This window comes from Kryptolebias marmoratus, linkage group LG1 (genome assembly GCF_001649575.2).
Source record: "Kryptolebias marmoratus isolate JLee-2015 linkage group LG1, ASM164957v2, whole genome shotgun sequence".
NCBI classification, from domain to species: domain Eukaryota; kingdom Metazoa; phylum Chordata; class Actinopteri; order Cyprinodontiformes; family Rivulidae; genus Kryptolebias; species Kryptolebias marmoratus.
The window spans coordinates 20,069,605-20,086,878 of NC_051430.1; the positions used below are offsets into that span (position 1 = coordinate 20,069,605).

At 35.4% G+C, this 17,274-nt stretch overlaps 1 protein-coding gene across 2 annotated transcripts in view; it reads left to right on the plus strand.

The window, feature by feature from the left end:
- The window catches only part of si:ch73-72b7.1 (netrin receptor UNC5C), a 194,300-nt gene that overhangs the window by 155,046 nt on the left and 21,980 nt on the right, over positions 1–17,274 (plus strand). The window contains exons 7-9 of one of the 2 annotated variants that reach the window (XM_017413776.3): positions 259–423; positions 5,540–5,596; positions 14,891–15,082. In XM_017413776.3, coding sequence (XP_017269265.1) covers positions 259–423; positions 5,540–5,596; positions 14,891–15,082 — 414 coding nt within the window. The remainder of the gene's footprint in view (positions 1–258; positions 424–5,539; positions 5,597–14,890; positions 15,083–17,274) is intronic. The other variant, XM_017413777.3, reaches the window with a different exon arrangement.

Below are 17,274 nucleotides of genomic sequence, written 5' to 3' on the forward strand. Positions count from 1 at the left end.
ATCATCAAAATTAAACGAAATAAACATTTGAAATATATGAGTTTGTATGTAATGTATGAATATAATATACAAGTTTCACTTTTTAAATGGAATTACTGAAATCAATCTACTTTTTCATGATATTCTAATTTTATGACCAGCACCTGTAGTTATTATAGTCTATTATATACACCTTGTGTTTCCTTTCCTTCTCTTTTTTTATTTATGCATATTTTTCTGTTAAAATACCCCACCCTCCCATTTTTTTCCTTCCCCCAGTGGACGGTGTGTGGACTGACTGGAGTAAGTGGTCAGCTTGTGGGACAGAGTGCACGCAGTGGAGGAGGAGAGAATGCAACAACCCAGCACCTAAAAACGGTGGGAAGGACTGTGAGGGTCTGGTGCTCCAGTCTCAAAACTGCACCGACGGACTCTGTATGCAAAGTAAGTTGGAAACAAAATCTTTAGCTAAACAATAAGTTGTGCAGCACATTGTATCGAAGAAGAACAAATGCTTTGTTTTAAATAAATTAGTTTTAGTCTTTGCATCACAAAATAGGTTGGAAAAAGGATTTTAGCTGAAATCTGGCAAAGTATTGAACATCCATTAGTCATAATTATATCGATCAGATGCTTAATATTTAGGAAGTAAGCCCTGGATTAAGAACATCTGGAGAAGCCTTGAAGTGTTTGCAATATGTATTTTTGGTTATGTGAATTACGGGTCATAGTCTCTGTGGATCGAGCGTGCATTACACAGATGCCATCAAATTGGTATTTGGAAGATTTAAGAGTCAGGCAAACAACTTTTGGTCTTTAAGCCATTTCTGTGCAGATTTAGTTGATATCATTGCTGTCCTGCTTTTTAATCTTTTTTTAAATAGAGAAGGCTGTTTGATTTACATAAATGTTCAGGTGGAAGATACATGTCAAGGGGACTTTCAGGTGATGTGGGATTGTGTAGCAGAACGTTGTTTTGTGAGGAGATGAGCAGTGTTGGTCACTTCACCTGTCAGTGGTCATAATGTTGTGGGTTACTGCACGAGCAGATTTCTAGTTCAAGGTCAAGGACCACAAAAAGGCATCACAGTTACCAGATTGATTTAAACCACTATTTAATAAAACATTGTAAAAAGAAAAAAATTCTAAGATTGTGTTTTAATTGTGGTCATATTTCAAAATTACATCAATTATGAAAACAACCTTCACTAGATCAGTCTTTAGTAACACTCACTTCCTAATTCATGTCCTTCTGTTTTTTTTTTTGTTTTTTTTTGAAGCAACCTTTGGCAAATTTCATCTCACGTTACTGTTTTCTTGTCCCTTCTTCTGTGAGCTTCTCGCTTTTTTTCTCATTACCTTCATAATTCCCCTAAACTCTCCTCTTATCTTTTGACCCCCAACTATGTGGAACTTTCTGCCCCCTATTTTCACTGTCAACATTTCTTTTGCTCTCCCCCCCTGTCCTCCACGAGCCCTCTTGCTCTTTTTTTTTTCTCTCCCTTTTCGATTATGATTTGCTTCTGGTTGAGTGTTTCTTCTTTGCACACTGCAGGTGACTCACCAAGCAAACGGACAATGTGCGAAGGTTTCTGAATGTTATCATTAAGTTCACTCGTCCCACTTTCTCATCTCTCACTCAATTAAAAAGCAGTTGTTTTATATAGAAAGTAATGATAAATAATGATGTGGAACAATCACCCACAACTTAGTCATTCCTGACATCAGTAAATTTTTTTAAAACCTGCATGGAAAATGTGGGCTGAGTCATAATGAGCACAATATAACAGCAGTGGCTTTTCCAAGGTAGAGGCAATTATATTTGTTGGCTTATTGGAGTAGTGCTCGTTACTCCATGTGCTCAGAGTAATTGGCAGACAAGCAGATGACAAAGGCAGAAAGGGGTTCTAAAAAAAGGAACACAAAAAAACAGAAGAATAATTTATTTTTCAAACTAACAAACATGTTCTTTTTTATGTGTCCAGTTTTTATTAATCATTCAGATAAAATGCCACCGATGGACACTTTTTTTTTCTTATTGTTTTAAGAGACTCGTCCTATGGTTTGTTATAGGGCGTTTTTATTAAAAATAATGCTGGGATAAATTTTTCAGATGTCATTGACTCACAATATGACATATTACAAATACGGAAGATGGTAACACATAAACAAACGACAGACTTATCAATCAATCATCATCATACTTTTATGGAAAAAATGGCTGCCATCTCCATATTTGTTGTACTTGTCACCTAGCTAAATGACATGGAAAATTCAGTAAATATGTAAATATTTTTAAAAGGAACTGAACAGTAAAACCGAAAAGCCATTTAATTGCGACAAATACTTTCTTGGATTTATCATTTCCATCTACAGCATTTTCACCACTTGTAAACAAATTTTATTTTATTTTTGCAGGGGGGAAAATATTATTGAATTTCTGGCTCTGAAAGGCGGTTTGTGTCAGATGACATAGCCTAAGTGTATTTGGCTGGTCGCTGTCATGGCAGACTCAGGCTGTCTACGCAGGCTCATAATTTTATTTGGCAGGTGATGGACATTCAAGGAAGAGGACCAATCAAAGACAATTTTCAAAATTCGATCATCACATGAATGACAATTGTGACAATCAAATCACGAGACAACCTAGCTTTAAAAGCAGATGACTACTTGTACACCAAGCTACTCTCAGAAGTGTTGCATTTAATTTTTGTTATTTTGCAGAAGTGTCTGAACATTAGTCATAAAACCACACTCCGTCACAATAAAAACATCCAAACCTGTTAAATATGCATCTGAATCTTTAATTAAGTTTGCATTTGCATGTAATGTCGGCACAAGTACCAACATTTTGATCAGTGTATTAATTTTTTAACTGTTCATAGTTCTATTTATTCCTTTATTTATTTCTTTTATTGTACATACAGTGTTTTTTGTCTCCTCACATCGTTCAATCAAACCATCATCTTTTCTAATAGAATACATATTTCTTCTGTAAAAAGTAAAAAAAACCACTAATAATTATAATAATAACAATAACAATTTATTGTATTGTCAAGACTATGGTTTCTTTTTTTTTCAAATGGCACTTATTATTAATTTCAAGCATTACTGAATTAATTCTCAAAAAACAAACAAACAAAAAAAAAAGACTAACAGTGAAGGTGAATCTTTTAGCCGCTCTTCCTGTCTGAGATCTGTTTTTTTTTTTCTCTGCAGGGAGAAGGTAGCTGTGATAGTTGATGAGTTAGTCGATAATCTGTATCTTGAGTAAGGGAATAATACAATATAATTCCTTAAAAAGCTTTGCCGTGGGCTCATTATTGACAGAATTTACAGTACATGCAGCCTGGCCTAGTCCTGGCCCGGCGTATACTGTACCACGTCTCCGATCCATCGAAAAGGAATCCCTGCGGTCTGTGCAGTTTGTGGTCACAGAATCTGGGATAAAACCCAAAGAGGTATAGATTTAGGCTCATTTCCCGTGATTGATTTCCTGTCCTCAGAACGACTGCACAGACGTGGTTTTATGTCAGCACTAATGTTTCAATTGTTTCCTGTAGCAATGGGGATCCATGAACCGTGCTGTCTCGGTGCAGGTACCGCTGTATCTGTAGTTGTAAGAGGGGGTTTCTGCATGCACAGCACTTTTAGATCCTATATTTACAGTGTACATGAAAAATAGGTAGTATTTCTTGTACTGCTGATGAAATATCGTTCAAAGATGTGGCTTTGACAGAAAATAGTCAGCTGGTATTGCAGTCTTTATCGACTGGTGTTAAAAATAACCCTTCAAATTCCAGTTTTGGGAGTTTTAATGGTTTGAATGAACTGATAAGGCTCTGTCAATTTAATGGGGGATTTAATGTTTTAGATAGTGTGCTCTGTAATTGACTTTGTGCTCAGAAGCACTTCTCTCTTCCCTCTCTCATCCTCTCTCCTGTACCACCCCCACCCTCTTTATTCATGCTTTCCATCGTCCTTTGCTGCCTTTTTTCCAAAAGTTGTCTGGTCGAACTCTGTGAGCAAGAAATCTATTTGACCTCACTTTTGCCCTGCGAACCCTTTCTCTTTGTATTTCTGTGTTTACGTGAGAGTTACATTAGTGTAAGCCTGCATGTGTGTGTGTGCGGGTGTGTGTATGTGTGTGACTTTCAGCTTTTTTTTTTTTTTTTTTAAGAGTTGTTTTCTCTTTTATGTTTTGGCTTGTTGACATTTATCTGACACATTGATCACAGTTCTTGGAAGAGATGCACTCTGAGCTCCACCAGGTCATCCTCGAGAGCATGACATTTTACTCACAACCTATTCTGAGTGCACACATGTGCGCAAATATGCACACTGCACAACAGCTCCAGGAGAACAAATATAATCTGCTGCACAGCCTCTGAAACCACGGTAATCACCACAGATATAGGCTGTTATGTAACTTTAGGATTTGGATTGAATGCTCGATTGTATTTCTCTTTTATTATGCAAAACTATCTGCAGGTAGGATCAAACAATCCCTCTCCACACTGAAAGCTCTACCTCTCTCTCATTGTGGTCACTTTATTGTATTGTTTTCAGTGATGTCTGTGAGCCGCTTCCTGCTACTTTCCTTAAATGCTTGAGTCTCAGCTGGACTGTTTTGTTTCTGTCTCTCTTGCGTTGGCTCACACTGAATCATTTATGCTTCGTTTTACCAGCTCCGTGTTTTCATCATTGTTGATTACTCCATCAGTTGTGTTATATTAATTAAAGACATAATAATCTTTTGTCTCGCCATGTTGCTCTATCATCACCGATTCAAACAGTGATCATTGTGGCATTTGTCAGATACATTCTTACATTTCTTGGTAATTGTGTCTTCTTGCCTAGGAATAATGATTAAAAGAAAAAAAAATCTGATTAAAAAAGATGCACCAACCAATAAGCACCCAGAATCAGAGCAAAAATAAAGTTCAGCAAACCTTAAAATTTCAGGGCAGTGCTGCTCACGCCGTCTGAATTACTAAAATGAAATGTCACTGCCTACCTGCCAAGTATACAAGTGTTATTGTATGTTAGTACAGTATGTGCTTATCACCCCACTTAACCTAGCCAGTGTTTCCTCCCCTTTCCTGCTGAATCAGTGACTCTTCTACAGTCAGCTGTTCTGCCAAGAAGCTTTTAAGTGCATCATGTTGCTGTGTTACCTTTATCAATTATAAAGCAGCACTTTAATTATACATCAGTACATCAAAAGTTCATCTGTCACAGACCTTCTATTTGCTGCGACTAAGTGGACCACTCCACATGACTCAGCAGTAACTGCCTTACATACAACGTTTCTAAATTTGCCTCTTTATTTTTGTGGCCTAACAAGGTTTTTGTGTTTTCTCTCAAGCCACATTTGATATTCATTTTGAGCACAACTAAACATCGAGAGAAAAGGAAGAGAGACAGAGGAATACTGGCATATAAAGGCTTCTGTCCTGCTATGTTTGTTCCATTTTTTATGTGACTTGTTTGTTTATGTCTTTTCCTTTCCTTTATTTCATTCATTCGAACATCTTTTTTTTTTTTTTCCTGTCCCAAGGTTCATTGTTTCAGACGTCCACTGAGCCCAAAGCAAAGAGTGATTTGGAAATTCCATGTAAGTTGTTTTAGGTTTTATCATAATTTATTTTTCTTTTGATTTACTCATCTTAATCATTTCAGTCAATAATCCCTGACCTTTTCTTTAACAGTTTGCTTTATTTTCCTTAATGAAAAGTCACCTTAGTGTTTCTTATGTTGTGCAAGTTCCCTATTCCACAAAAACTAGTTCAAAGTTCGGCTAACACAAATAAAACTGGGTTCGTTCGTGTTGATAGTTCACTTCCTACATTATTGAACTAAATTTACTGTCTCAACATGAACTAGTCTGCATTCATTTAACTTTTTTTTTTAATTAGTCTTCTGAAAAGCATTGAGCTTTGGTTATTATTAACAGCAACATTATTTTAATGTATTTGCATCTCTCCTATTCTTTGAAATACTGTGACTTTTTATTGTATGACGCAGCTAAAGTTTGCCAGATAAAAGACAGTCACATTAACATTTTTATACTTACTAACTCATAAACATTATTATTATTAATATTATTATTATTAGTAGTAGTAGTAGTATTTATTGCATTTGTAGTTTTTTTCATTTGCATTTGTAGTTCTGTGGCTTCTTCATTATCACACAGGCAGACACGTGGACCTTTTCAATTTTGTGACTACATTGTAGGAGTGATGAAATCTATTACGATAAAACTCCATGGGGAGTATGGGGGCTGACTTTGTCACTGTACTTAATGCATTGCACTATCCAGATAAATTTATCACTTAAAGCTACAAATAGCAAGTTGGGTATCACTACGATATTCTTTGTGCGTATAAGCTCCTTTTTCTCAAGGGTTTATAGTGGGATTTTTTTGTTTCTGTTAGTTTAGTTTGTTCTAGGTGCTTAAAGATATGAGAAATCTCAGAATAATTGAGTCTTGTTGTGTCCTGATCACTATTCGTGGAAGAAATGTTCCTGAAATGTTGAACATGTTTCCATTGCAGCAAAGTTAAATCATCCTGAGAAGTCATCTGTCCAAGGCAAAGACACAAAACCTAAAGACGACTTACTTTGCAGCACCTTCCCAGATGTGTTTAGTTATGCAAAAGCCTGCAGCTATTTTAAGTCCTCCAATTATATAGTGTGAACCATCAGATTAATTTAGATCAGACAACAGACATTTTCAGTGGGAATTCATGAAGTGTTTATTTAAAGATAATAAACCCTCTGCAGCCAGTCAGAGTTAAGTATTCAACAAAAACAAAAAAAAAAACATTGTATGTAGGTTCATGTTTTGATTAACTCAAAAAAACTAGGTTGTTTTCTTTTATCTTTTTCTCAGAATTCTGCAACCGTCCTTCAAGAATTTCAGAGAAAAGCAAAAATTGCAGTTTACAAGTTTTTTCACCTTTGAACCAGATCAAAATGCCACATAATTCAAATCGTCTGAATAGTTGACATTCAGTTTTACCAATAAAAAAGGAATAGGAGCAAAACTACAGATCATACCATAAACCATATTTAACTTTTTTTATTTGGGATGTGTGGATTAATAACAGATATTCATGCAATTTATAAATAATTTATTGTTGAAAAGCATGAACTGTAGTCTCCTGTCGGATTCCTTTAATTAACTTGATCCTGTCTTTCTTCCTGTCTCAGCTGTAAATCGATTCGGCATCAGTTCACTTGATTCACTATTTGTGACTTTGTTGCAGCTGTAGTTGCTTTGGAGAGGAGCCAGCCAATTCTGAATCATTGCCAAAAGATAATTTGCCTTACAGTAGCACCAAATAACTTGTGTTTACAAGCCCCTTGCCTCCCTTAGAACTCACCTACGTACACTGTACTGACTGAAAGTTTAGGTATATTCTGCTAATTTGAATTTTCTATCATAGGAATAATGTAAAAGATCATTGTGAAAAAAGATGAATTTTTTGATGAGTGATATAAAGGATGAGACATAGTAATAATAGGATTTTAGGAACGCTTGTACTATCACTGTACTTAAACCCTCTTCTCTTCTAACTCTGCTTTTCTCTCTCTTACATTCTGTCTCTCTCTTTGTGTCTTATCTGCTTTCCATTTCTGTCAGTCTCTTTTAGTGTTACCGACACAATGAGAGAAATTTCCCACAAACTGCGAACAAGACAGAAATTGAGAGGTGCAAGTAGGAAGAGATCTCTGACGCTTATTAATGCTGTCCTTTTCATTGCTCTCATTGCAGATGCTCTTTTTTATTTTCAAAGCAATGAGCATTTGTAAAAAAGAAAAACTTTTAATGACAATTATTCAGTTTGTTGACACAGTTTAATCATGTTGTTATACAGGATGATATAATAGGTATGATACAATAAGTTACTGTTGTACATTTGAATATTTTTTTAAAACTTAGGTTTATTTTTTGTAGATATTTATCTGAGGGTAGGTACTTCAGTTCTCTTTTTGACTTATGTAGGCCTGAGCTTAATCATTTCTCACTTTGATCATCAGTTTCTTTGCTGTTTGCCGTTTTGATGAAGGGGCAAGTAGAATACAAAAATGAGACTTCACCTACAACAGTTCAAATCATTGCTTGTAAAATGATACTTTGATACAGTGCTCCTAATCTTCCAGACTCATCTTAAATCACTTTCATTCTACTAAAATTGCAAAATTAACCATCTAAGTTTATTTTGGGAAAACAAAAATTGGTTAAAAACTTTAGTCACTTTCTTTGTAAAATAATAATAATAATAATAAGGTTCCCTCAAACATCACAAAATCATGCAGTAAAACTTTTTGTCAGCAAACAATGAGGGACAAATTCAAAATGTACACCTTTAGGATATTTAAAATCAAAGTTCAAAATCCTCTTGCTCCAACTCCTGACCTGACACTAATGTTTGAAGGTTCTTCCTCTTGTTACTCTTTAGGTTGTAGCTTGAATCCCATCTCCCAACAATAGGTCTCATAAGAATAAGACTTGGTGAGAACAATCTTGAAAATATATAATAAACTTTTTCACCATAGAGGTTTTGTTTGTTTGTTTTTCAGAGTGAAATCATGTTATTATTAAAATTGAACTTGACAGTTTGAAGATCTGTGAATCATTCACAAAAATCAATCTCACATTTGAATTTAACTGAGGCCTGCCAGTCATTTTCACTTCATAAAGGAAGACGGTGCATTAGATGACCAACTACTATGACAGAATATTTCATAAAGGTTTTGCCCTCAGGCTCAAAAGTTCATGTGTGTGTATGTATATATATATATATATATATATATATATATATATATATATATATATATATATATATATATATGTCATATATATGTAGTTATAAAACAGCCTAAACAGCTTACCTTGAGGTTGCATTGATGCGACATATGACTGAACTTTGTAAAGGAGAGGATTTATGAGATCAACAACAGAAAAGGCTCAAAATGTTATTTTAAGTTGGACAAAATAAGATACAATCAGTTCATATAGTAAACAGTTTATGGTATATTCTGTAAAAGGGTTGTTGTCCAAAACATTAGATTTAATGGCTGCATACATGGAGGTTGGTGTAATCACAGCAATTCTTTTTGTGGATGTAATGACTCCAAAATGATTTTTTTTCTCTGCACCGATTTTTTATTTATTTTTATTTAAAATTGCTCTACAACATAAACATTGACACAACAATAAATGACTGTTTGTTACTCTTTATTCATCCTTGATTGCTCCTTCGGCTGACTGTGTCTGGCAGACGTGCCAGATATGGGTGGTGTTTTGAATGATTGTGCCAAACTGGATCAAAAAGGCAGCTGAATGAGTTTCATGATTGTTCTCAGCTATGCTTTGGATGCAAATCAAAGAGGAAATAGAGACGAGCTAATCAGAGTTATCCTTGTTTAAATCTTCTCTGGGAATGACTGGATAGACTGCACGAATGACAAAGAGCTCAGCCAATCGATAGACAGTGATTCTTACTGAATGAGGGTTATCCAGGGCTTCTGTTCCACTAACCATGTGTAGAATCAACTGCATGTCATGTTTGAAAACTCCTCAGCATCAAGGTTTATATACATGGACATACACACATTACATGATTACACTGTTTTTCTAAATTCCCACATTTTTTACAAGATATAATAAGCTGGATTTCAGCATTATTCAGGCTTGCACACACGTGAACACTAACTCAGACAACAAACTTACAACCTGTCAGGTTTGTTAAATTGGTCAAATTAATTTAATTTTGTTACTAAAACCATTTGGTTTTGCTTACACTCAGTGATACAAAACGATTAATTTGCTAAACTATTTTAGAAATTGTTTTCAAAACAAAAGCATTGTGCTCTTTCTAGCTACAAACGTAATATATTGTTTTCACCAATGATTGCTCATACTCTGTCCTGTCCTTTTAAAAAGTAATATATAGATGTATGTAGGCATTTACACATTTAGTGCTGCGTGCATGTGTGTGTGTTGACCTTTAATAAAGAATATTATGCGTCCTATAAAGAGCGGTCAGGTGGCACTTTTTGGGTCGTCACAGATGAGATGTTTGAATGGTACTTTCCTTGCCTGGTAATTTATTCTTAATTAAGTTCCTTTTTTATATATCCCAGTCGTTGTCTTTTTTCAACCCAAACAAGAGAGGCACACTGAAGTTAAAGGTCAGTTTATAGCTGACCGATAGTTGATTAGTGTTTGTTTGTGCATGTACAATATGTTCTTACATTCACCCTGTCATAGCTTACATGAACGGAGGTGTTCCCCTAATGCTATTTAGTCAAACTGTGAACCTTTTTCGTTTCCACTGCTGCTGTTATGCCAAAATAGCTGTTATGCTGTTTTAACTCAAAGAGCAAACTAAGATACACAGAGAGATCCAAACATGTTATCCATTCATCAAATTGTTCGGAAGCATGTCATGTTTTCATCTTGTCAAAAACAGACATTTTTAATATTAGGACACAATAAAACTTTAGCATTAAGCAAGTGCACCCAGAGGACAGGCTTTGGTGCTCATTAAAAAGAAAATATCTTGTATTATGTTGCATTTTTCCTCCTCATTCTAAATTTTTAATTAACAGTGGTATAGAGCAATAACATTTGGTGGAGAACATTAGGAATGAGCTCATAAAATCCTATGTAATTAAACTTTTTTTTGTTCATTTAGTTTTTTTTTACAGTTTAGCATTATTTCCAACATCAATTTGCCTTCAATCTGTAATTTTAGTTTGATTCTCAGTTGTATAATCACAGTTTTTGCAGTACATCAATTTTGCAGTAGGACATTAGTATCATGAAATGAGATCAATATAAACAAATGATCCGTGCAATATTTGTTTCTGCTGAACGCTATTTGGAAATAACATGGAGGAGTTAGTCAGAACAAGATGTTCAACTGAAACTACAAGAAGAGTTTAGAGGCGTTATAGCAAAAATGGCAAAACAATGGAACGTAAAGGCAGTAAGATAAATAGGTATCCAGCAGTTGTATGTAGGTTATTCATGCAGGTAGGAGCTCTAATGGGACATTTTGTTTAATTCCTTTACGAACCAAACAGATGGAGAACAGAGGTAGTCAGCAAGAATGGTGTGACTTATGGAGGGAAAAATGTACTAAGGGGAGATGGGATATAAACTGAAAGACAATGAAGAAATGTTTTTAAATCATGCACACACTCAATTTGTAAACACAGCATGGTGTAGCCTAGTTAACAGATTCAAAAGGTCCCAAAATACTCTAAAGTAGGATTGGGGGGTGGGGTGGAATGAACATTTAAAAATGGTACTTTCTGTGGCTGCCTAACATTGGACAGTCTGAAGTTGTAGACCATTAAAGTTAAAGTAAAACCAAGTCAAAGAATTTGGATGCCTGTATGGATTATCCGAGTCCCCTCCCAAATGGAGGGACCTCGATAACAGGACAACTCAGTCCATTAGTGTGGTTAAAGAATCTAAGAAAACACTTCAAATAGTGCTGAAGGAAACTTCAAGAGACAAAACCACTTGAAGTTTAACCTGAAAGATTTATAGGTAGTACTTCAAGATTGATCTGTCTAATATTGACCAGTGGTTTGAGCTGCTCTAACACTCACTCTTAAATCCTGTTTGTTAAATAAAGAGCAAATATGTCAAACATGAACCACACTGATGTCAGATTTTCACTGTCAATGGGGTTTGTGATGCACTCTGTAAGTAGATTTTAAGAACAGTGTTTAGTAGGTAGGCATCTTCAGAAGTGAGGATGTCTAAACATTTTTAGACTTGAACTATTGGTAATGATTTTAATTGATTTTTTGATTGATTTTGTTTTTGAAAATAAGAACTTTATTGATGTCTCTGAGCTTGTCCTCCCGGTGGGACAAAAAACCTCAAAAGGGAAGTGCCTAGGAAGCATACTAATGAGATCCTTGAAACATCTCAGCTGACTCCTTTGAATGTGGAAAAGCAGCTGCTGTACTGTGAACTCCTGCCGGATGGCCAGGTTTCTCACCCTGTCTCTATGAGCTTGTACACCCTACGAAAGAAGCCCATTTTATCCTCTTGTATCTTGTATAAAGTTCTTTTGTTCACAATCCATATCTCATGCCTATATGTGAAGAAATGCAAATGAACCAGTAACAAAGAGAGCTTCACAATTCAGTTCAGCTCTTTCCTCACCATGACAAACAAGAGCAATGTCCTCGTTAATTCAGACAAAGCTCCATTTGGTTGGTCCATTCCAGTCTTCATCCCATCATCTCTTGTGAAAAAAAAAAACTTTCATACTTTTATACACTTAAACTCCTATGCTTGTGGCAGAGGAAATTGTGATAAATTGGATAACACTCAGTGATGGAGTGGACTGTTCCATTATACAAAATTTAAATATATATATATATATATATATATATATATAATCAAGAAGTTCATATCAAAGAATTTATGACATCAGTTTGTTTTTGTTGCTAAGCTGTTGCTGACTTAGCAAACTTAAATATGGAGTTTCAGTCAAGGTTAGATACAAATGATACTGAAAAAAAACTTTTCTTAGAATGTAAAAAGTAAGAATAATCTTTACCTCTGCAACTGGTTGTTTGAAGCACAATGTGTGCTTTTCAAAATGCTGTAAATGCTCCTCAACAAAACACATTTAAACAATGTGAATAGGAAATGCTTTTTTCTTTAACTAAAAACTTGTGCCTAACAGGCTTTTCAAGCTTTCATTGCATTTCATGAAAACCAGTTTCCAAGACATCGTGTTTTGATTGATGATCATTTGCATACCAATGTTTTACATGGGTTGCGCAGCACTGTGGCATTTTGAAAATGTCAGATTTTTACTATTAGTCGGCAAAGCATCCAGAGAGATTTAGGCTCATCACCATCTCAGTCTTGACGTACCCTGTCCCTCAGGAGCAGATGATATGAAGGCAAAACAGGACCCTCAGTATTCCCCCCCAGAGACAGGAGAAGTGGCTCACAGCTCCCTCAAGTGGTAAACGAGCAACTAACATTTCAATTGACCTCTCTTCTCCATTTGTGCATATCATGCTTGTGCATATTTCTGTGCCTCATCAAAGGATTCTCTCATGCATAATCAAGTTCATGCTTTCCGAACTTGTTCTGGTGCGACAACAACAAATCCTTTCTGCAAATGGCTCAGGCTGTTTGTTGCTAAAAGCCTTTTATCTGCTCCTCAACTGTAAGGGTGGATTAAAAGGAGGATTCCTTTACGTTTTCCTGCCTTCTTAATAGCTGCAAACAAATCCCCTCCTACTAGCTGCAAAGGACATGATTATCTGAGCAGTGCTTTAAATGTAAGACTCCAAAAACTTTCACAAGCACTATTGTAAAAAATGTAAGATTTTCTCTCCTTTTGATTTTTTTTGTCTTCTTTGCCACATTTTTTGCTTTTCTTAACTCAAGATTCATTGAATGCTACTCTTTTCAATCACCACTTTTGTATTTCACTCTCTTCTCTCTCCTTATCTTTTCCACTAACCTATCAGCCAAGTTCACTGTTCTTTTTTTCTTCTTCACTCCTCCTTTTCTTATGTGTCTTTTTTAGATTCCTCACAATGGACCAGCTTTTCCTCCTATTACTTCCACATACTTATCCTCATCCCTCTTTGCTGGACTTCTTTAATCCTTTTCTCACTTCTTCTCCTCCTCATGCTTAAGTGTGCCTTACTCTTTTTATACTCCACATTAGGCAAAAGTTTAACTTTCAGTCCTTTCTTCTGCTTTAAATTATAAATCGCGAATGACGGTTTTGCCGTTGTTCTTGATGAAATGTCATTAAAATCTCAGCCAAATTGAAAAAGAATGTAGGGACCCTTGTAAAATAATTACCAGCCTTATTAAGTTTTAAAAGTTGGAGTCGTTCTTTTTTTATGAAAGGTTTCTGCATCTCCTTTTGTATCTCTGTCAAGACATATTATCATTTAAAATAAGCTGGAAGGCGCTTTGAAAGTTTAATCTGAAGTAGAACCTATAGAGGTTGTTTTTTAGGTCTGGATGGTGCTCTGATGAGAATGAAAATGTGTTGAAGATGTTCAAAAGTTACTCTCAGCCACTCCAAAACAATCCGAATGAATTATTATTTGCCCGTCGCTGTGAAAAGGCGGGCGATCGTGTAATGCCCTGTGTTTGTGTGAGTCTGTTTGTTTGTCTGTTAGTAAAATATCTTGATGGATTTTTATAAAACTCTCAGAAAGTAATCGCTGGATGCATATCTACAACTGAATAAATTTGGAAGTCAACCTGATTTAAGAGGTGTTGGCTAATCAATCTTAGCTAACACAACTATTGCTATAACTCAGTCTATTTTACAGATATTAAGCTAAAGTTTTGTGTGGTGCTACCTGAGAGTGGTCCCTAACACATACTCTAAGTTCTACATATTGCCTGAGATCTTTGTATAAAACATTGGCAATAACATTTGACTTTAACTCTGTTATTAAAATATTTCTTGAAAAGGTGAACAGACTTAATCAAAACTCTGATATTAATCATTGGATGTACAACTAGAAATGATTAACTTTTGGAGGTAATCTCAATCAAGATGGCCAGCAACTAATAGTCACTAATCAGTCTTAGTTAACACCAAAATAGTTACAACTCAATCAACTGTATATATATAAATATATATATATATATTGAGCTAATATTTGGTATGGCAGGAGCTGAAAGTCATCCTCAACACATACTGTGTGCACAAAGGCAGCAGGCATTTTTTATTTCTTCCATGAATGCTAATTTCATTATTAAAATTATTGTCAGTATTTATGGCTACTTTCATTTCTTCACCACTCCCAAGAACATTTCACCTTCTTTCCTTTGTTAAGCCAATCTAACATTTTTGCCTGTGTTTCTCTGTGTCTCTTCTAGCTGCCCCGAGTACAGATGATGTGGCGCTCTACGTGGGCATTGTCATCGCAGTGATCATGTGTCTGTTCATCTCTGCCATCGTTGCACTTTTTGTGTATCGCAAGACACACCGTGACTTTGACTCGGACATCATTGACACCTCAGCGCTAAATGGAGGCTTTCAGTCGGTTAATATCAAGACAGCCCGATCAGGTAATGAGTGTTTCAAAGTGTGATATTTGAGCCTGGGGTCATGAATTGTATGATATTTGTTGATCTCCAGTCCAAAACTGTTTACTTAAATTGATTGCAAGATAGAAAATATACTTTTGTAAAATTGTACCACATGTAAAGTGTAGATTTTTACTTTCCCTTTCAAATAAGTGTGGGGGTGGCAGTGATATTGATGTATTATTCAGAAGATCAGAAGCTTTATAAGCTGATCAATCTCCTTGATGTTTATGAAATCTAAAAAGAAAAATGCATACCTGTCACAGCTGGAAATGTGACCTAAGAACTATGTTCTGTTGTATAATTAAAACCCAACTTGTTCAGATTTAACATTGGAGTAAAGTAAACACATCCTGAGGTCATCATCTACATAGACTGAATCGTTCCATACTTAAAACATTGTTTCATATTATTTGGAGTCATGGGAGAAGATTATGATCAGTTCATAGCTTACCTGTTGTAGCGAGCATTTTGAACAAATTCACTTTGGAGAAACAGAGTTTATTCTGCCTAGCTTGACAAGCTAATAAGTATTCTGACCAGGTTCAAGATCAACAGAGATTGCTTGTGTCCTAAAACGCCTCCAGTGTCAAAGTTTTTAGAGAGGCTTTTGGCATTTTTATAAACCATTACATTGCTGTCAAATGTAAATTACAGGCTTATTTTAGTCTTAATATTATAATATTCCTGCCAGAAGTTTCCACACTTTGCAACAAAAGTGCTACAGCTTGCTGGTGCCATTTGCTCATACAACAAAAACACACAAACAAAACAAAACAAAAAAAAAAACAGATCCAATCAGAATCAGACTGTATTTCTTTAAACAGGCCATTCACAGAGATATCTACAACAAGTAAGATAATAACTGTTTATAATCTTTCCACAGAAACCCACTTCAAAACGTCTGGACAATCCCCTTTAAGACAGATTGATTTAAAAACTGTTGTGTGTCAGAAATCAATACTTTCAATTCAACAAGCAGCCTTTTATCATTATTCTCGTGAATGAAGAAAAATATGTAGATTAAAGTTTTTGACTGTAAGAAATAAAAGAGGCTGCTATTTGATGACACACAGATCTTTCTTATAGCGTAACAAATCTCTGTGTACTGCTGCTGTAGTTTCTTTATCTACCTCAGTCATGCTCTTTGAAAACACCTGAAAATTGTCAACATTTCTCTCTTTTTTTCCCCTCAAATAACCTTTTGAAATGTCACTGGAACATACAGATCTCTTAAATTAAAAACTTGATCTTTTTCTTCTTCTTCTTCTCTTCAGTTGCCCCAACCTATTTTCCAATTTCTGCTTCTGAGGATAGATCATTTTGCAAAAGTCAGACACTTTGCACCAAACAATTTAGCTGTCAAAGGACTTTTAAATCACTCTAAAAAATTCTCAAGCTAGTCAGACGCTTACCAGCAAAATGTCTGCTGTTTCCTTTCACCCACAGGAAAATCTTTGGATTCTGTTTCTCCACAATCTTGACTATTACTGTTTTAAGAAAAGCAGATGGACAGATATTAAAGCTTTATAACAGTTGTGACCATGCTTTTATGTTAATAACTGTACCTGTCACATCCAATTCAAGGCTTTTATTCTGGTGTCATTTTGTTTCCCTCCTCAGCCTTATGCTGTCACTTTCTGATGGTTTGGGTTATAATCTATTTCTTCCAGGAACGGCTCTCCTCCATTATGGAGTTTTCAGTCTGTTTTCCTCTCTGTCACTCCCTTCTCTCACAAATGTTTTTTTTTCCGCTTCTCCCTTCTCATCTGCACATTCAGCACAATCAAATTTCCTGTTTATCAGCATCCTCCTGTCTTCAGCCTCCTCTTCACGTCTCACTCTTTACTTTGCCGTGTCTCTGTCTCGTCCATCACAGCAACTCCAAGCACTAAAGTGTTTGTCTTCCTGCGTAAATGGAACAGTATTTCTCTTTTTTTGTTGTCTGTGCTGCCATTTCCTCCTCTTTACAAACAATAAAACATATTTAAAGAATAAAAAGAAAGAAAATGAAACAATATATTACAGTTTGAGCTTTTTTTTTATTCTGTTCTTGGTGGCAGAAAGGCTACTTTTGTACCCACAGAGGTAACATTTACAGGGTGTGTTTTGGCACTGTCGTGCTGAAATCAACAAGCCTTTCTCTAAAGAAAAAGCCATTTGAATAGGAGAAA